Here is a 21,576-nt window from a genome sequence, read left to right on the forward strand (position 1 = left end):
TCCAGAATGTGCTTTAGAATATGTCTAATATGTCTTTTCCAATATGACATCTATTTCCCTGTACTGTTATCTGCTAATGAGAAAATCTGAAAGCTTTCCTATCCTGGATTAAGTAACATTTACATCAGACCACTTTCCTTGCTCCTCTGGAACAAGGCAGCTTTTACTGACTCGAGTGCCATGCTTACAGGTTTCTACAAGACACTGGGATTTGTTTTGGGAGGCTGGCTGCTTCACTGCTGGATACAACATTGCTCAGATCAAAACAATTCAGTAGTTTACCCAGATTTCCTTACACTGCAGCAGAGGGGAAGCCAGTTGCAGAATCAGGAAACCTGAATTGTGTTAACCCTACAAAAAATACTTCAGCAAATAGCTTCTTTCCATTTTAGTAATGTTAGCCTCAGTATGTGTGAAGTTAGGTCTATACTTAATTGCTTTGAAACCAACTCCATGCCTGCGTAGTTCATTGAACAAATACTTTGCTTGATGCTGAACCCTCAGCCCTTCTTTGGTGTTGGCTGAAACGCTGGCACGGATTCTTACTTCAGGAAGCCTCCTAGGTGAGGAGGACATGTGCTTTGCTTCACTCCTGCAAGATCTGTGCTAGGTTGTTTTCCGTATATAAGTCAGAAGAGCTGAAATGTAGCCAGCAGTCTTCAGCAGGCAGGGCTGACTTTTTCAGCCTCAGTCCTATCCGTAATCCTAAATTACAGCAGGATTGCCAAGAAACTCATTCCCTGCGAGCCTCCTTCAGCAAACCAGAAGCTGCAGCCCTGGGCCACCTTCTCTCCTTTCAGGAGTGACGCAAAGAGCTTGTGGGGCCTGAGCCACTTCTTCCCACCGAGGCTGCTGCGTGAGCTCGGGATGGTTTGGAGAGCAGGTGCTGTTTATTAGGCATTTATATCTATGCATGGAGTCCATTCCCAAAACCTGGGTCATGGGACGCAGCAAGGCTGTGGTAACTCCAAGGAGGCTTCCGTGCGGGCCAAGCAGTGTGCGAGAGCGGCTGGTCCTATCTCACTCCCTCAGGCTCACCCTAACAGCGAGCACTCGGGCCGGCCGCCGGCGGGCAGGTGGCTCTGCGGGGCAGCTGCTGAGGGACAGAGGCCATCACCTGTCGGCGGGGCTGGAGTGCGTGCGGCAAGGCCCGCTCCGCCGCCCCGGAGTCATTCCGCGGGCCGCCGCCTTTGAAGTGCAGCCGCCGCCCGAGGGGCCGGGCGCTGTCGGGGCGGTCGCTCGGGAGCGCCGGCCGGAGCAGGGCTGACCAGGGGGCACCGGGGCGGCGGGGGGAGGGCGGACGGACGGAGGCGTCGCCCGGGCCGGCCCGGAGCCGGGTCTCTCTGTTTCCCCGTAAATAAAGCGTCGGGCCGTGGGCGGCCGTATAAATGCGGCTGCGGCGGGGCCGGCTCGCCCTGCCCCAGGCCGGGGAGCGGGCGCAGGCAGAGCCGTCGGAGCCGCGGTTCAGGACGCGGACAGCGCTGCGGGGCCGCGGGCGCGGCGGGGCCGGCAGGGGGGGCCGCGCTCGCCGCCCGCCGGCTCAGGCGGGGCCATGGCTGCGGGCGGGCGGGCGAGCGAGCCGCTGGCCGAGCTCAGCCACTACGTGGTGGCGCGGCCCATCTACAGCGAGCCCGGCTTCCAGGAGGAGAACGAGCGGCGGCCGCCGCTGCCGCCCACGCTCCGCGAGCGGGCGCAGGCGGCCTGCAGGTGGGTCCGAGCGGCGGGAGGGAGCCGGGGGGCGCCGGAGGGCGCGCTGTCCCGGCGCCCGCAAACTCCACCCGCCGAGGGATGGAGAGCCCCACACGCCGGACTGCGAGCGGACACATCCCTGCTCCCTGCGTGTCGCATCTGCCAGGGCGTGCTTCTTCAGGGAGCGCGCTTTTGACACCGCTACGTGCCCCGTCCCTGTCTGGAAGACAGGGCTGTGACAGCCGCTGCCCCTTAAATTTAAATGTGCATCAGCTCAGCTCTCTGTCACTTTGGGGCTCTTGGGGCGCTCCGATTGCAGCTCCGTGGGGTGTGTTCATCGCTTGTTTTCTCGCAGATGTTCAAGGAAAAGGGCCTTTCAGATTGCCAAGTCCTTTCTGCCCATCCTGGAGTGGCTGCCCAACTACCGGGTGAAAGAGTGGCTGATCAGCGACATCATCTCGGGGCTCAGCACCGGCCTTGTTGCCACCCTGCAAGGTAAAGCCAGAGGTAAAGCCAGGCACGCCCGCGCTCCGCTCCCCGGGGCGTCCCTACACGGGGGCCGGCTGAACACCGGGACGTTATGCAGATGGAATTACAAATCTGAGGCTTGTTATTTAATACTAGATATTAGGTACTAATTTGTAATAAATAATTTACGGTCTTAATTTATTCCTTTTTATTTCCTTGGCTAGAAGATTTAAATTTCCTGTGATGTGCTATAAGGATGTATTTAACTTTTCTTCCAGGCCTTTGACTCAAAGAGTATTTATTTTGATATTTAAAATTTTAATTACATTGTGATAAATCAGATAGGCTGTGTGGTCTTATTTCTCTTTCTTGCTTGTCTAAGCCTATAGTTCTTCTGCAACTGCCTACAAAACTCTAGTTATTCCCCTAAAATAATGCAACCTTGATCTCTACTCCTCTTTAAACTTCATCTCATAAGGTTGTTCAGGTCTCTGCAGAAGACAACCCTCAAGGAGGTGGTGATGTATTGAGATTTTTTAAAAAATTAAACTTGATGGATATTTAGAGTACATGGCTTGCAATACTAAGTTTTCCTTACTTCCTTATTCCATTTGTTAGTAAAGCTTTCAGTAGATGAACAAATAGGAAAGATGAACAAATAAGCAGAAATTAGTTCAAAAAGGCTACTCAAGGAAGACTCAGAGGGCAGAACCATCCTGCCTGACACAGCATCCATCTAAGACAAGACTGACTATAACCCTGATACATCCAGTAATTTAATCTCAGTAGAGTTCTTACACTTTTTTCACAGTTTTTTCGGGACTGCAGCAGGCAAAACTAGCTGTGTGAACCCCACACTTTCCGTCAATGGAAATTAAGTGTTTGCGGAAGAGGACAAAGATTTACATCGGGAACAAAGAAAGCACTTTACGCATTCCCGATTAGACACAAGTATTCTCTCCTGTCCGTTCCCTTGGAGCATGCTAGGAAGGCAGATACTGGCAGAAAAAAAGCATTACGAACTTCTGCCCCAGGCAGGGGGTGACCTGAGAAATAAAGAAAGTGATTCTTTCCCAAAGAAGAGTGTCAGAGCTGGAGGATCTTTGCTGAAGCTAGTGGCACAGTTACAGGATCCCTGTGCCTTTTAAAAATGGACTGGGCTAGATGGACCTTTCATATTACTTATAAGAGCTATCATGCTCATACTATAACCTCCTTATTTTTTTTCAGTGCCCTTATTTTATCCTAATTAGAATCTATTTGTAAAACCAATTTTTAAATATACTGTCTGGTGTCCCACTTATGCATTTAAAAAAAAAAAGTAGAAAAAAATGGAAAACAAAACCAAATTAATGCAAACCTACACCTAGCTATAATTTAAAAAAATCTGAAATTTTCGAACATGAATTACAAGAAAAATTGGCCAAAATATTTGCAAAAAAATGTTGGGATCTTGAGGTCCCTGAAGTCCCTAATTCCCAGCAACTGTGTTACTTGCAGTCCTTCAATCAGTCACAGTAGTATGACCAGGACTTCAGGACTTGTCATACTCTGACAGGTTTTGGAGAATCTTGGAGATTAGCCAGGAGAACTCTGGCTAACTGGGATATGATTTTGAAGGCATTTTTTTTTATTGCTTGCTGGATTTGACAGCTTGCACAGGTATGCAAAGGAAGAAGAACCAAGACTCTTAAATTTATGTGACTCACCATTGATTAATTTTTACTGGGAAAAGAAGTGGCCCTATTTTCACAAGAGCTGAAGATACTGAAGCATATTTGTTGCACAATAACTCAGAGACTTGTGCTTGAAATTTCTGTCTGAAACTAGAACCTTCACATATCCTCCTTTTCTCACTCTTGCAACAATGCTATCCACTTAGGTTTCTATCTCAGCCTGTGTATTGGGCTACCTATGCAAACACTGGAACATCTTTCAGTACTAACTCAGCTACCAGCATGGGATATACAGTCATTTACAGTCATTGATACTCACTCACATGTGTGCCTGCAACTGACTTACAAGACAAAACATATTCTAAATTGCATCTGGACCACAGCAGTAAATCTTTCTGAAAAACTAATCTAGACAAGATAGTAGATTGCTGAGAGATTTTAAATATGATATTTTGATGATCTATCATTTCAGGTTTGGCATATGCTTTGCTGGTTGCAGTCCCTGTTGGATTTGGTCTCTATTCTGCTTTTTTCCCCATCCTGATATACTTTTTCCTGGGAACATCAAGGCACATCTCAGTTGGTAACTGCATGTGTTCAAGTTACAGTGAATTATCTATTTCAGTGTTAATCCTTACTGCAGACATTCATATTTCATACAATATAACTATTTTCTGAAACAAATTTGCTATGGTGAATATTAACATTGGTGGATCTCGGGAAATTAAGGCTTATTTCTTCTTTATACAGGCAATTGTGCATAATAGCTAACTTTAGGTATGCCACTGCTTTTTGCTTGAATTTGTGCTGAAGTTAAAATCTTGTCTTTGGCTACACTCTATGCAAGAAATTACAAGATCAAGACCTCAGTAGGCAGTAAAAATGACAAACATTTTGTGTATCAGCTAAAGCTCAAGATGGCTAAAACAGAGCTCTTTCAGTCTTCTCTCCAAGCCTTATTTGCTGCATCCTTTTTTCATTACTGTGGACAGTATCTTCTTCTTGCCTGTTGTGGAGACCCAGAACTTGTGTATCCACTCCAGCCTCACTGTAGATCCTCACATTAAGGCTATGGGTAAACTCTGTTGATTCTTTCTGAATACTTTCTTTAGGATATGAGGTTTGTTTTCTGTCAGTTCTCACATTTAAAATTCTTGTTACAGCTTGATCACTGAAGTGCCTTTTTCTTCATTCTAGCAAAATCTGGTCTTTTCTTGTTCATATCTACCAAGAAGAAACACATTGATTTCCCCTCCCAGAGCTTTGGCATGATACTACACTTTTTCATCAGCTTTCTTCTCTGCTGCATCAAAAGTCATTGTATGTTTTCTCAACTCTGTTTGCCTCTTCCTACCCTACCAAGCAGCTCACATTTGCTATCCAGATCTGACTTGTTATGTCAACTTATGGTGGCATTCCTACTTTATGGATTATCAAACACTCCTTTTTTATGCTTTTCCCAATGCTCTTATTCATGAAGTGTCCTTTAAGGTGTCTGTAAAATTAACTTAACCTTCTTTAAGACATTTTGTGACATTTTCCTTTTCTGCATAATTTTAGTAAATAACTGCAACAAATATGATTACTTTTAGATTGTGTTTTGCTGACACAATGATCACTTTCTCTGTATCTTGCCCAAAGTATAGTTTCAGTCATCTTTAGCCAATGTAATAGCACAGTACTGCCAAAAGATGTGGTCCTGCCCATTGGATCATGTTCCTGCCACATGTGTGTGCTTGGGAACCCTGATCATGTGGCATGCTGGTCAGCTGAAAACTAACCATGACAAAAAAAACAGAAAACCAACCAACCAAAAAAACACACAAGCAAACAAAGAAGCCCTAAAATTTAAATAAATAAATATTGCTTTCACCTGGATTGGTGATCTGTATTTTCTGGTTATGATGCTAGTACAAGGGAGATGGTTTGGGTGTGTTGAACATGTTGTCCCTTTTGGCCTTGGTACAGCCCTAAATTGGCTCAAGCAAAGCATGAAACTGCACTTGTATCTGTATGTACAACAAAAGTTATTTAAAGAAGGGTCAGTATTTAAAGAAAGTGCAGTATTTTTGTCTCATGTATGCAGTGCCTGTGGTTCTTGGCCCCCTAATACTACCAATGCACCCCAATTACAGTATTACATGTTTTTTTTGACCTAGAGTTCCTTGTCTAGTCTGTTAATATTTTTTTTTTTTCCAATGTGTGTTAAATTTCAGTGTGCTCTGTTTGTCATTACAGGTCCATTCCCAGTAGTCAGTTTGATGGTGGGATCTGTTGTACTGAGCATGGCCCCGGATGAGAATTTTCTCATAGCAGGCAGTAATGCTACAGGGACTAATGTCACAGGGGCACTGATAGACACTGAATCCAGAGATGCACAGAGAGTGCTGATTGCAAGTACTCTCACATTCCTGGTTGGAATTCTACAGGTAAAATAGTTGAAGACACAAGGTTGACACTGCTTTAATGTTAATGGCAGAAAAATACCTACTATGGCAGTCAGATATTTTCTTGTAGTAAAACACAAACATGAAGGAAAGTTATCATAAAATTTTAAGAGCTTCATATCCTTATGGAGTCTCTGACAGCCTGACTGGGAGCACAGAGAGCAGAATAGCCTTGCCATTGCAGACCAGAAGACCTGCATGAAACTGAGTACTAATGGTGCATATCCTGGAGCTGCCTTTCATACATTGCTTCAGGTCTCCTTTATTTCCTTGGATGGACAATACTAAGCCACACTAAGCTGAAATGGGGGAAATATTGTCCTAAGACTCTGCATCAAGAGAGAAAACAAAGCATAAGAAATCTCTAAATAAAAGTGTACCTTTTTGTTATTTAACAAGCTGATATTCTTAATGATTTTTCTAGGTTATATTTGGAGTTCTCCAGATTGGTTTCATTGTGAGGTACCTTGCAGATCCATTAGTTGGGGGATTCACAACTGCAGCTGCTTTTCAAGTGCTTGTGTCACAACTGAATATAGTTCTGAATGTTTCAACTAAAAATTATAATGGTGTCCTTTCCATAATATATGTAAGTATGCCCTTCTAATCTGCTTTGGTTTTATGATAGGTATTTTTATATGATTGCTTATCTTCTGCTTCCATTTCACACAGGGATGGTTCATATATATGGTGATAAGTATAGGGCATTCCTTTAGTTCTCACTTTCATGAAGATCTGCAGCTGTTTATTATTAGCTGTGGAGTTCTAAAAAGCTGCCTTTGGGGTTCCTCAGACAGAAATTTCCATCTTGAAGTCTTTTTCAAACAGAGCACTTTTTCACATGAAGTTTAAATGCCAAGCAAAACAGTTGAACACTTCTGGAGACTGCAGTTTGTCCCATCCCTTGCTTTCTCATTTATTGTGAAGGATGTTTGATAATTTTTTAACCCTGTCAGGTCATCTCCCAAGGCTCTTTACACTTTAACCAGCAGGTCATTCTGGTGAAGGGCATAGTTGTCCATTTCACACTGTAGCCGTGCGTGTGAATTCCTAAAGGATGCAGATTCCCACCCTTTGGCCAGGTACCTATTGGTTAGCAAATGAGGCTGACTGTTACTGTTACAATTCCATTTGTTGATTTTATAGAAAATGCTCAAATGGAGAAATGTTTTGGCTGCATTACAGAAATACTGAATTCCTAGAGGTCTTGTACTACAGAATAGTATCCTTTCCCAGGAAAATTATTCAGAGTTGTGTCACTGACTTAAGCATGAAATTATCCAGGTTCACAGTATTTTAGATGTTCCACAGCACTTCATATTAGAATAGCAGATTTCTAAAAGAGGCTGTTCTAGGGGGGGAAATGGTATTTGGAGATTTTACATGCCAGTTCTGGCAACCAGACTAGGAAAAATACAGCAGACATCTAGATTAAGAATAATAGGATGAATATAAATATAAACAGCAAGATTTAAAAAGAGATCTGGAGGACTATTTGTGTGGGTAAAAAATTATTATCTTATGGGCCTTTTCAGAACTAATGAACTCTTCCCCTCAGAACAAGGAAAGTTAGATGAGACAAAGTACTTACTGTAAATATACCTTACAGCAGACGTGGCAGAATGATGGACTTGTCAATCCAGCTTTTTTTTTCCCATCTGTTTGTTTATTGAATGGATGGTATTTAGTATAATACACTTTTTGAAAGGACTGCATGGTTCTTCCAGCTCCAGCAGGGCTGAGTGGGATGCTGACTTTTTAGGTTAAAGTTCAAAGCTTCTCTGTTCTTGCAGGTGAGCCAGGTCAATAGGTTTGCAGGTGCACGTAGAGCAAAGAAATTGTTATTTCTGGTCTGCTCAACCAGTGATTTGCTGTGTCTGCTTCAGCAAGTTTTGGACTTGCTTCAGTAGTGTTTAACAACCTGCAGCACCAAGCATCCAACAGAATCTGCAACCAAAGTTAGGAAGTTACTGTTTCCCTGTGGAGTGAGGCAGTGCAAGAGGTGCTCAGCCATTCTTATGGGATCTGTGCTAAACAGGAGAATGGGCAAGAAATGGTTTCAGTCAGCCAAGGGAGGGCATCTGTTTCAGTGTTTCAAGAAGGCTTTTTTAGCTTAGAAAACATAGCCAATTAAGCACTTAGATGTATTTCCAAACCACAGTCTGTTCAGAAGGGTGGGAGTGCTGCTGCTGCAAACCTCCTCTTTTGTTGAAACCAAAATCTCATTACTGGGGGAGCTAACCAGGATGCAAGAAGTCTGTTTGTAGCCCCTCTTCTACCAGATTGTTCTGCTACAGCCATTTCACTATGCATGGGATAGTTATATTTTCTTGGAGACAGGAGGCAAGTGACAACTACCCTGATGCTTAGGAGTGGGACAGAGGAGTATTTATGATTTTTTCTGTAATCATCCCTTCATGTTTTCTCTGTACAATAACTTGTAATAAACAATACGACCAAGCAAGGGCACAGGAAGGGTAGAGAAGGGAGCTGCCTATTGCAGCCCAGTGTGAGTGCTCCAGTCTGGGGCTAAACTCTGCTGGGAGGGTTAAATTACTCTTGAGTGAGCTTTTCTGCTGCTTTTCTGAAGTGAGGGATTCTCCACAGTCTGATATGACCTGTGTGTTCACAATCATTCTCTGTTTGTCAGCAGTGGAAATAGGAAACAAGTAAGGCACAGACCACATGAACTGGGCATGAAGTGAACCAGAGCTTTGCCCATGGGTCTGCTAGCTCTCTTTAGAAAAATGAGGATCTCTCTTGCTATTTGTCAAAGTGAAGAAGCTCCAGATCTTTCCTTCCTTGCTCTGATACAGGTAGAGGTAAAACACGGATAGAGACTTAGCTCTTTTTAATTAGTACTAATTGACTAAAAATTGGGAAGCAGAGGCTCCCTTTGAGGACAATTTTTGCAGTTATGCTTTTTCCATTAAGTTCATTATTAAATCCATTTATTGATTCTGTAGCACCTTGACAATGCGTTTTCCTTGGGCTTCTCTAGGCTTGAATGAAGTTACTTGGCCTTCTCCAAAACCCTACGCATCTGGATTTCCTTCAAGTAGACATGGGCATGTTTTATGCTGTCATTTTTACTTTTCAGACTCTTGTTGAAACATTTGAAAAAATTGGGACCACAAACATTGCAGATCTTATTGCTGGACTCCTCACCATTTTTGTCTGCATGGTAGTTAAAGAAATAAACGATCGGTACAAACACAAGATACCTATACCTATACCAATAGAAGTGATTGTGGTAAGCAAGGGGGCATAACAAAAGCTGAAAACTGATAAAATTGATGGGTCTAGCTACAGGAAGACAGGAACTCTTTTTAAGTCTTAAAATTGTTGTTTTATTTTATTACAGACAATAGTAGCCGCTGGCATTTCATATGCTGCCGACTTGGAAAAAAAATACAATGCAGGCATTGTTAAGAGCATTCCAAGAGGGTGAGTTTCTTTGTTTTGTGGGAAAAAGGTATTATTTTAATTGGCTAAAAATGACTTTAATAAGAGAAAATGCATAAAAGAAACATTGAGAGCTCTAACCTGAGTTTAGAACTCAGATCTGGAAATTTTCTGACTTTTACTTCTAGCTCTATCAGTTATGCCACCCAAATGTGTTGCCTAGATTTCCTTCTGTAAAATGGGCTTAGGAACGTCTGTCTAATTCATTAAGTCCATCTGAAAATTAATTGCTTCTTGCTTGTGAACTGCTATAGGACTATGGTAAATGGTTTTTAAAAATAACAATTTTTAATAAAGAAATTCTGCACAGATTTAATTTCTGTAATCCTGAGTTATCCCACTGCGGTTCATAATCCTGCTGCTACTGTTATCCCAATCAACTTTGTCACTTCCATACTCATAGGAGCAAGGATGTTGAGGATTACACTCGTAGAGACTTCCACTTGAAAGATTCAGAGCACTTCACAGTAGTAACCTTCACATTCCATTTAGTATTCAGGGCTTAATTAATTAAAATTTGTGGAAGCACAGTAGGGGATAAAATGCTTCTGTGATCTTATTGAAGAAGTATGTTAACAATAGTATGAAGTGGCATTAACTTATTTATGTAATTCATCATACTCTTCAATACATTCTTTATTCGATGCTTAAAAAAATGTAGTTTTTCACTTTGCTATCATAAGGCCAAATCTCAGTCATGCTGAGAACAATGGGAACTTTGTTGCTGACTAATAGCATCAGGATTTGGGCTGGGGTGAGCTAGATAAGCGTGTTCTGTATGTCAATGGGCTGTTTCCACCTTTTTATTAACTTGAAACATTACACTTCATATTATAAGCAACCTGTATGCCTCTGCCTCAAACTCCTTGATAGTTCTGGTAAGAACAGAATTCAGTCAAAGTTGGTAACACCAATATATTTTCTAAATGCTAGATTTTTGCCTCCTGAGCCTCCAAATGTCAGCCTGTTTTCCCAGATGATTGCAGCCTCCTTTTCCATTGCTATTGTTGCTTATGCTATTGCCGTGTCTGTGGGGAAGGTATATGCAACCAAGTATGACTATGCTATTGATGGAAACCAGGTATGTATAACCAAAATAGTTTATAAACACCGTGATTTTTATAATGTAAAACATGCTGACTTATGTAGCCAAATGAAAGAACCACCATTCAGGTAGTAAAATAATTTTGAAGGACAGGTTGATACTATTATCTATCAGTGTCTATATTGTCTTCATAGATCCAGATCATTAGCACCTAAGAACACTAGCAACTGTACCTCCAATATCTTCTCACCAATCACAATGGTTACATGGGAATAGGCATGAATAATTTAGGTTTGTTCCTGCTCTTGTGGTTGGAGCTAAATGAAAATTTACAGGAAATTTAATTTTGTACAAAAGAAGGGAGACGGCCAAAATCAAATCTTATATTATATTTTTAAAAGTTTGCAGTGAGTGAAAAGCTCTTGTGCCTATGTCAGTTTGGTGAAAACAATGTTTCTGTCAATTATATGGGGTTGGTTGCAGACAGCTCCCAAATTCTTTATTTCCCAGCAGAGGAATGGCCCAGATCCCAGGAAATAAAGCTCCCAGGGTCCTCGTCACTTGAGCAGAAAAACCAGCATCAGTAGGTGCTGGCATCTGTGACCCTGGGGCAAATCTGAGAATTCTGCCTGAGATTCAGCATGATTCATTGGGATGCTTAGAGTGAAAAACTTCTGACTTCACAAACTAGATGTTTTCAGTGAAATTGTGTTTTATTGCAAAGTTCCTTTAAAGTTCTACTAATACAATGCTTTGCATTAGTTACTATTACTCAGATATTGTACTGAGTTTAGTACAATAAACTTGTTTAGCCTGTGATACCTGGGAGTTAAATTTATTCCAGTACCCATTTCTTGATGGAATTATTCCAGTGTAATTCTTAGAAATGTTAGGTTTGGTAACATTGAAGGAAGTAAGCTTTAAACACCTTTGTACTCAGACAAGTATGTCCACTTCAGGGGGAATACACCAACTTCTTTGTGTTGGTTTCCAAACAGAGGGAGCTGCACTGGCACAAGAGGCATTTGTGTCAACATTTAACAGCTATTACTAGTTCATACTCTCCTTAATATTACTGTGCTACCTACTTTATCAACTACTGCACAAGCTGTTGTCTTTCTCTATTGAAAAACTGTCTTCAGTCATCTTTATTCAGAGCATTATTCAATTATCTTTCAGGAATTTATTGCCTTTGGGTTCAGCAACATTTTTTCAGGTGCCTTTTCTTGTTTTGTTGCAACTACTGCTCTTTCACGGACTGCAGTCCAAGAAAGTACTGGTGGAAAGACTCAGGTAATGTGCTCTTCTTACTGGTATTGTGCAGAGGTAAATTTAATTTTGTGTAGTGCACAGATTTCTCCATGAGATGAAAATAGTCCTGAAATTATTGCATTGCTGGCACATGGAAAGCCACACCTGTCTTAGCAGCTCGGCTCTAGTAGTGAATGATTTTTGTAGCTCTGCCAGAAGAGGGCAATCAAGTTTTACATAGCATGAGTTACCTTAGGGGTCAGAAATCTTTTAACTCTAGTTCCCCAGAATTTCATTTCCAATTAAAGGACTGAGTTTATCACAGTAGGATGTGGAAGGAAATCTCTCCCAGCTGGCTGTGATATCTTTAAGCTGCCATGTGCTAGCCTGAGCAGCTCTACCATTTGCCATTCACCATCAGCCATGGAACATCTTCATCATGTTGAGTAAACTACTTTGTTCTACCAAACTATAGCTGTGTGGTTCTAAACAGTGAGAAACTGCAGGTTATCCAGCAGCTCCTTTTCCAGCTTACACACAGACTGCTCCATTCATCTGTCTTTGTAACATAACCCCTCAAGAGCTACTACCTTGTGCTTGTTTAGACTTCCTGCTTAATTGAATTCCCTCTGTGTTAGCTGAAGTGAATAATGGTTGCCCACATATACCTAGACACAAGGACACTTTGGCAGGTGTCCCTGTTCCTAAAGAAATGCAATGTGCAACTGTTTATAGTTTTCTCTTTGTAATCCTAGAAGCAGATGATAGAATCATAGTAAGTTCATTTCCTGTAAACACTGTTCTTTGCAGGTTGCTGGTATAATCTCAGCTGGGATCGTTTTGATTTCTATTGTTGCCCTGGGGAAATTGCTAGAGCCCTTACAAAAGGTACTGTACTCTTCTGCAGCACAGCCACATCAGATCCAAATGTTCAACTATGATGGGCAAGATTAATATCCCTCTTTAAACTGTGGTGTCTGATTCCAGATAGGGCTGTGGTTTATAGTGTGTCATGTTGAGCACTATCTTAATATCTTTGTATTCTGAATACCATTTTTTCATTATTTTTCTTCACAGTCTGTGTTGGCAGCTGTAGTCATAGCTAACTTGAAAGGGATGTTCATGCAAGTGTTTGATGTTCCCCGTCTATGGAGACAGAATAAAGTGGATGCTGTAAGTAATCTAATTTTTTTTTCCTCCTGAATGCTTTTGTCCACTTTTGGAGTTTTTTACCTTTTAAGGCCAGCTAAGTTTCTCTTAACTACCACATAAGTGGGGTTTTGTGGGGTTAACATCAGAAAACTTCTGTGTGTATCCTCAAAATGCAAATGCCATGAGGTCAGTTAAAAATTCCCCATTTTTAGGTCAGTATTCTGCTAATCTTCTTTATTTCCTAAACCCTGCTGTAAGGGTGCCAGTCAGGGTATTTGTGTGCATTGATAACTCCTCCATAGCCATTTCCATAGTATACAGCAACCTTGTGTTGATATGGCTTGAAAAGCAGATGGCCTGTTGCCACCTTTACCATTCTGATTTTATCTTTTGCACTGTTAAATGAGTCAGAGACCTTTCTTTAATTCATGTACATACATTTCTGTTGTTACCACATGAACATCCCATTTGCCTGAATAATCTCAGATAGTCCTCAGGAAAAATGTTGGTTTTTTTTTTTTTTATTGTGGTGAGACTAATCCAAGCTAGGATGTGGATTCATTTGGCATGCTAAGGGGTGTCTGAAGAGACTTTTCTTATGAACCACTATAACCATATCTCAGGATACTTGCTCACATCTCCCACTGTGTATTCTGTGGAACAGACCTTCACTGTGGCTCTTTGGGCAGGAAATGATTGCATGAAAGACATTTTTTCCATTACTGCGCTTAGATTTTACAGTTAAGTGTCATTGGGCAGTACCTGTCTTAGACAGATCTCAGATATTTTAATCAATCATTTACTGATTTATAGACAAAAGATCCCGCTGACTTCTGTGAGAAGTGGAAGCACTCAGCTTTTTAAAAAAATTAGTCTACTGCATGGGCAGTGATGTAGGAAAGAACTGAGGAGTGCACTTCAACTGTTCTGCTTGAATATTCAGTGGAGATCTTAGAGAAGTGCCATCAACCTGTTAATAAGAAATACCTCTCTTTGCAACAGTTCTTTCTGATTCTTCAGTGTCACTGAGGAATCCCCTTCCTTCCCTATATGTCTGCATGGGGGGCACTTTACAGTATTTTACATCTTGGTAAAATAAAACACTTTTCAATTTTAAGAAAGATTAACAAAGGTTGCCATCATCAGAAATAAGTAAATGCAATGTTTAACTGTACCTCCTTTAATTTCATCAAAGGAATCAGATCCTTTAAAAATATTGTTATTTTGAAAACCCCTTTATTTCCTAAAAAGCTAACTATGGATGAAAGCATCTTGGAGGAAGAAGACTTTTGTATGGAAGTCAGCAGATTGCTAGTGTGCTACAATCAGTTCCAAAGTTAAAAAATGCTTCTCATATTATCTGGTCTAGTGTTTCTTTAGCATGACCAGGAGTCATATGTTAAAATGAAAATACTTTACGTTTGTTATTTCTTCTCCAGATGATCTGGGTTTTTACATGTATAGCATCCATCATTCTGGGACTTGATTTGGGATTACTTGCTGGACTTCTGTTTGGATTGCTGACCGTTGTGCTGAGAGTTCAGTTGTAAGTAACACAGAATCAGAAATAAGTCTTAGTTTTTATTATAAAAAGGAAGATAATATGCTGAAATGCAAGATGATTTATGGCAGAATATCTGCTTGGGTTTACAAAAATTTTGAAATGAAAAAAAATCTGTTTCTTTTAGAACAAGACACTCTTTGTGTGCTATCATTTAATTACATTGATAAAAGAGAAGCTGCATCATTTGATCAGTATTTCATATCATGTTGGCCACTCTGGTGGTACTTAGCCATATGTTTTATGCACCCACACAGCTGAGTTCTGAAAAGGGACAGGAACATTCTAGATCAAATATAAACAGATGTTTGGCTTTTGTAGTGAATTGATCATTATAGTAACTCTCAGCAGGTAATACTACAACAGTATGTTGCACATGCCAATAACCTTTTCACTTATACAAGACTGATTGTATGGCTGTAAAAGAGCAAGAGAAAGCACGAGAATAAGAAAAAAATGGTGCTTCTGGCTGATTTGTTGCTGCTTAAAGAATATATGGGAGTGGAATGATGAGAAAAGGTGGATTTGGAGAACTTTATTCAGACATCTTGTTATTTTTCATTGACCTTTTATCTGAAAATACAACATCACTTCTTTCCTTCAGCTTGGAGTTCAGAGAGTATGGTAGCTATCACTACCAAGGTATAGTTGCATTGTCAGCAAATGCATAAAAATAAAGCCTTGTAAAAATTGTTACACAATAGTAGATTATAAAAAAATGAAATTTGAAGAGCGTCAAAAAAGCATTCCCAAATTCAACTAAGATAATGTTACCAAAATATAAAGGGGAGATGAAGCCTTACAACCTTCAAAACAATTTGCTTCAGCTGTTAAATATATGTCTGGAGACTGCAAAACATTTTGGTTTTGTTATTGACTAAAATAAAAATTTTAAAGGTTGGACAAAAAGATTTACATAATCTGAAAATAATATAAATGCATTTCAGTTGATTTGAAATGAAAAAAAGACATAAATTCTTTTTTCAGTGTAAAAAAAATGGTTTTTTAAACTTCAAGCAAACTTATCTGCTTTTAAAATATCCTTTGGGTTTGGGAAACCAATTGAACAAGTCGTTCCCGCAGCTTTTAAATCAAAATGGTGCATTAAGTAGGCTGAGACTAAAATACCTTGTTTTTATAAAGGCTCATTTACTACAGTTATGCAAAATAGCTTCAACACTTTTGCAAGTCTGTTAGTTTGGCATTAGAAAGCAAACCACAGGAGTTGAAGACACTTTGTATGCAGCAATCCCTTCAAATCTGTGAGTGCCCATGTATGACATTTACCTTCACTGTCTTTATTTCTGTTAGTCCTTCATGGGGAGGCTTTGGAAACATTCCTGGCACAGACATCTACAAGAAGGTCAAGGACTACAAAAATGTAAGTCATAGCTGAATTGTTTTCCTTCAGTCTACATGTCAGTGTAAGAAAGGTGGTGCCTTGCATACTGTACACAACTTGAATTTGGAAGTGGGGTCTTCAAAGATAACAAATTTCAGCACCCTCTTCATCCAGACGGTTGGTCCATCTTGCATGCTGGGGTTGTAAGCTTCTAAAAATGGAATTCCCTCAATCATCAATGAATCCATGCTTTTTTTTTTTAATTAGACATGTAATTGAAATAGTTAAACTGCTTCTTATTGTCAAAATGTGGCTGTTACTGTTTAACCTCATATTCTTTGGCAACAGGTTATAGAACCAGAAGGTGTGAAGATTCTCAAGTTTTCGAGTCCAATTTTTTATGCTAACATTGATGGACTGAAAAGCAGCCTCAAATCCACTGTAAGTGATAAGTTATGGGTTTGGAAGCTTTTTAACTGTCCTTGAGATTTCCTCAAAATTATACTGAGTGAAGTTAAATAATTTTGGTCTGTTTTCTGTAGGTGGGATTTGATGCAGTCAAGGTATATAATAAGAGACTCAAAGCACTGAGGAAAATACAAAAGCTAATCAAGAAAGGAAAATTAAAAGCTACTAAGGTAGGCCTTTTAAAAATTATTTATGCCTATTTTTTCTCAAAGGGTTACTGTTGGAGCTTTTTAATTAAGGTTTAATTATGAATTACTCTGTACTCATCTTTAAAATAGAGATGAAAAGTGTGACTTACTACATGGTGGTACAGTTTATAATTAGCATACAGAATTTATAATACAATTTAACTTATAGTTTTAATCACCTAGACCCTAACTTAGAGTTTCTAACTATCTGGACCCCCTGCAGATCAGGTGAGATCTTAATACATGGTTTAATGTATCAATATAACAATCATAATTAGACTTAAAAATGACATGAAAGAAGCTGAGTCACCAATACTCAGAGAAAACAAAAGACAGTGCAGGCATCCCTGGCCCCTGGGGGTGTCTCACTGTTAGCAGCAGTTTTGGTCCAGATTTCCCACACAGGGCTGGCCATAGACAGTGCTCTGTTTTGGCAAGTCCTGTGTTACACTTCCCTTTTCTCTGACGGGGTCACCAACTACACCTGGCTGCCCACATGCCTGGGACCAAGGCCAGCAAGGGAGTGAGAGATCAGCCTGGTGCCTAGGAGCCTTGAGACTGGCAGGGAGAAGAAGAAGAAATCAGTTTGGTTTGTCTGATTGGTTCACAGGACCTTCAGGGCCTGAGAATGAAGGAAAAGAGAACAAAACCACAACCTGCTCAGCCATAGTGAATGGCTTCTTGCCTTATAAAATGACATTAGTTATGCTAACCACAGTAACAGGATTGGGAGCAGGGAATACTGGTCCCAAGTGTCTGTCTTGTCAATTCCTTCAACAGCAGGGTGGTATTTTCTGTAACTCCAAACTTTACCTATTATTAAATTCTATATTCCATATATTGTCTGGCAATAGAATGGCATCATCAGTGAGCCTGGTATTAATAATGAAGCTTTTGAGACTGATGAGGAACCTGAAGACAACCAGGATCCTCAAGTTCCCACCAAAGAAGTGGAGATCCAGGTGGACTGGAATTCAGAACTCCCAGTCAAAGTAAACATCCCCAAGGTGCCCATCCACAGTCTCATTCTTGATTTTGGAGCAGTAACCTTCTTGGATATTGTAGCTGTGAGATCAATAAAAACGGTAAGGGCATTTTTTTCTAATGTTCTACGAAAATGAAACTAATCAGTTGTATGTAAATCCAGAGCCGTTAGCTGAAATTAATTTCTGAGTTTTAAAAAGTATGTTGTTGAAAAATACCATGAAAATATAAATATGAAAAATATCAGCAAGTAGTAGAATATTGGTGGTGTGTGTATTTTAAGTGGGAAAAAAATGCATTAAAGAACAATATGAAGGGTGCATGTCAAGTACTCAAAATAATTAACTGCAAAATGTGGTCCCCTTATATACATATGTTATGAAATATTCTAGTTATATATTTTCCTTCCACATGCCTCCTGCTTTAATCTGGGCACAGGATGATGCTCACTCAACACAGAGGTAGTAAAACTTTCATCTTATCATCCCAGTTCAGATTTTAGCCACAAGATTTATTTATTCATTCCTTCATTTATTTATTTATTTTAATCATAAAGGAAGAATGATTCATTTCTTCATGGTATTTTCTGTGGCTAGTATCAAGTGCTTCATCAACATTCATTAATTAATCTTCAAACTCACAGTACATAATAAGGAGATTATATTTCTTCCTAGGAAGAAGGAAATGAGGTGTAAAGATTAAGGCCAAGAATTTCCATGATTTTTTGGTGCCCAGTTACAAATGTGTAAGACCAGATTGTTCAGTCTTCATTTTCTTCAGATATTTTGTGTGTTCAGATGAATGCTTTCAACTTAATTTTGCAATTGGGACTACTTAGCCTATCTATAAAACCAGATTTTTACCATGACTCAAGTTTATCAATTAACAGAAATAGAATTAATAACCACCTCTGAAAACACTAATCTAAGAGACTTGCCTGCCACCAGGGAGCCAGGGGTAGATTTTAGTCCCCTGTCTTTTAACTAAGTGAAATACAGGAGCAGTGTGTGCCTTGCATCAGCCTCCTGCCTAGTTACATGGGAATACAGGGTTCATTGACATGACTTTCTCCATATGTAGCTTTTTCATCCAAAGACAGGTCCATCTGTGCACTGCATGAGGGAAAAATCTGTGTAAAAAAATCTGCATGTGCCAGTGAATGAGTGTATCATATCACACATACATGAGGGAAACAAAGCTCACTCAGGCCCATGTGGTCTCACTTGAAGAGATGATTATTTGAATTTTGAGAACAGAATGACAACCTTAATTGGCAGTGATGCTTGTGCATATAAAATGGACAGTTCCACTCACATAGTTGTAGATAGGCCACTTCAGCAACCAGGTACTTGACTAGTGGATCTTTAAGTATAGCAAAGTATACCAGTACCTTAATTATGATGAATAAACAAAATGTACTGTGTGGAATGAAGACAATCAGAAAAAAAATGAAGTGTATGTGCCTATGCATTAGACAGGCTTACAGACATACATGTATTTTCTCCTTACAGAATTTATTTATTGATGTCTTTGTTGCAAACTTTTTTTTTAGATAATTAAAGAGTTTGAGAGAATTGATGTGAGAGTATACTTTGCTTCATATCAAGGTAAATATCCAAGTATTTCTACTTTCACTCATGCAAAAAATAAAATTAAGGTGAGAAGGGATCTCTAGATGTGTCTGTGTAGCATTCACACTAATAAATATGTGAACTGTAACACTGATAAGCATTGTTGGCTCCACTGGGACACAAAAAATTGTGGGGTGCAAAGGAAATATGGAAAGTAAAAGTCAAAACTAAACTGTAATTGATGGATTCATTTGGATTCACTTGATTTCTGACAGTTTCAACCATGTATTTTAACTTTTATTCTTAAATACTTCATATTGTATAAACCTGTTACAACTTTCTTTTATTCAGACAACCTTATATCTCAGCTGGAACGGGGTGCTTTCTTTGATGACACTGTCAGAAAAGACATATTTTTCTTGACTGTCCATGATGCTGTGCTCTATATAAGGAATCAAATGACATATAGTGACAACCAGGATCCCATATTTGAGAAGGTAAGGATGTCCAGCAGTACATTCCCCTTCCTTCCATCATGTAGCACTCATTCTTGAAGTTTCTGTGGCACATTTGAAAACTAGACCTAGAACTCTAGTGCAGAAACAGTGGGAGTGTAGTAAATTGGGCAGCTTCTGTAGTACATGAGTATTTTTGTAGATTAAAGGAAGGGTCTGTCAGCTCCAGGAGCTCATTAGTGAAAAGAACATGAGAAACAGCACATATGGAAAACACTTCATCCTAAGACACATTTTCTAGTTTCTGACTACTGGCGTCTTATGAACCTCATCAGCTGGAGTTGCATTTGGAACATTATATTATTTAATTGCTGCAGATGGAGTTTTCTTCAATGTGTCTGTAATACTTCTTTTGGAACCCGTGACACTATCCTGTGGAGATGGGTTCTCTAATTTTCAATTATATGACAAATATTTCCTGGTTTAGGCCTGCTGGACTTCTGGATTGTTAGCTGCAATGAATAATTACTTTCTGCTCCCTTTCCCAATGCTCCACACACTTCTAATCAAAGCCATAGTTTCACTCTACTTGGCATGGATGTGCACAGAACCTGTTCCACACTAGTGTTGATTCCTGCTGCCCTTCTCTGTGCATTTTGTTGTTGTATTCTGTGGTTTTTTCACATAACCAGAACACTCTGTAGCATTTCAATATTTGCTATGCTCTGTAGAATTTAAAAGGCCCTCATTAGGAAAATGGTCATATAATGTCCTCCTATCTTTTCACCGCAATTCCTTTCCTAGCAATCACTATTACAGTATTATGAATAAATAACAATTAAAATTAATATTACTGATAATTAACTAGGCTAAGACTCTTATTTTTACAACGTTTTTATACTAATTTTTATGCTAGACATTAACATTTTCATAATGCTGTACAGCAGTTTAAAGATAGATTTTATTATTTTTACAAAGCCATAACTAGTTGTGAGCAGAGACAGGCCCAAAGGCTCTACAATTTATAAGTTCCCCTCAGCTGAAGTAAATCATCATCTTTGTTAAGGAACAGTAAACAACAGACTATTCTAAGTTGTGGAAGTTATTTTAAGGTACTTTAGAGTAAAAAAATAAATTTCAATTATATGGACAACATGTAACTCATCTTGTTTCTTAATTTCTTTCTACCAAGATTTCACTCATGCAGGAGTCTAAAGAACCCATAGAGTTCACAGAAGCCAGCCAGCCTGATGATGAACTTGATGTTCAGGAAGAGGTAAGAACTTTAGAACTGAATGTGTCTATCCCTCTGCCTGTAGCCTTGAGGGCAGGCTGTGAGAGAATGGCCTTCAGCAGGGCCATACCTTCTCCATAAATACATACCCTCTCTGGATACTGAATGTCAGTGCTAGGTGGAGGAAGTCACATTTTTCTTGACATGGTAGTAGATTATATCTGCCTTAAGTATCTCCTCATCTCTCTTGCTTTAGGATTATTTTTGTCTACACAGGCTTATCAATAGATCTAAACACAAGAAAAGTGTGCCTAAAAGAAGACTTTGTAAGGCTTGAGGCACCAGAGTTCAAAGTGATGATCATCCTTTCGTTCCTCCTTTTAACACAGCAGACAGCTTCTTGCACAACCTGCACAGTTTACAGAAGTTACTTTCTTTGTACTTTCACTGAGTTTTTAGTTTACACAAACATGTAATTTTCCCAGATGGTGTATGTATATATAATGAGAACTAACCAGGGTCTGTTTCTCTCCACCTTTCAAACCCATTTCTCTAGGCTATGCGCCGACTTGCCTCCTGA

General features: G+C 39.8%; 1 protein-coding gene across 1 annotated transcript; it reads left to right on the forward strand.

The window, feature by feature from the left end:
- Positions 1-1,552: 1,552 nt before the first annotated feature.
- On the forward strand, positions 1,553-21,576 carry SLC26A4 (solute carrier family 26 member 4; the record flags this gene model as incomplete). The annotated part of the gene is made up of 20 exons (XM_084206147.1): positions 1,553-1,707; positions 2,045-2,184; positions 4,306-4,416; positions 6,072-6,262; positions 6,705-6,869; positions 9,381-9,533; positions 9,645-9,727; positions 10,679-10,826; positions 11,970-12,083; positions 12,852-12,929; positions 13,119-13,214; positions 14,633-14,739; positions 16,066-16,135; positions 16,445-16,537; positions 16,639-16,734; positions 17,607-17,837; positions 19,289-19,343; positions 19,659-19,804; positions 20,955-21,038; positions 21,553-21,576. 20 exons carry the CDS (start codon positions 1,553-1,555, stop codon positions 21,574-21,576), a joined length of 2,340 nt encoding a protein of 779 aa, XP_084062273.1.

This window comes from Fringilla coelebs (assembly GCF_963513975.1).
Source record: "Fringilla coelebs genome assembly, chromosome: 5".
Taxonomy (NCBI): domain Eukaryota; kingdom Metazoa; phylum Chordata; class Aves; order Passeriformes; family Fringillidae; genus Fringilla; species Fringilla coelebs.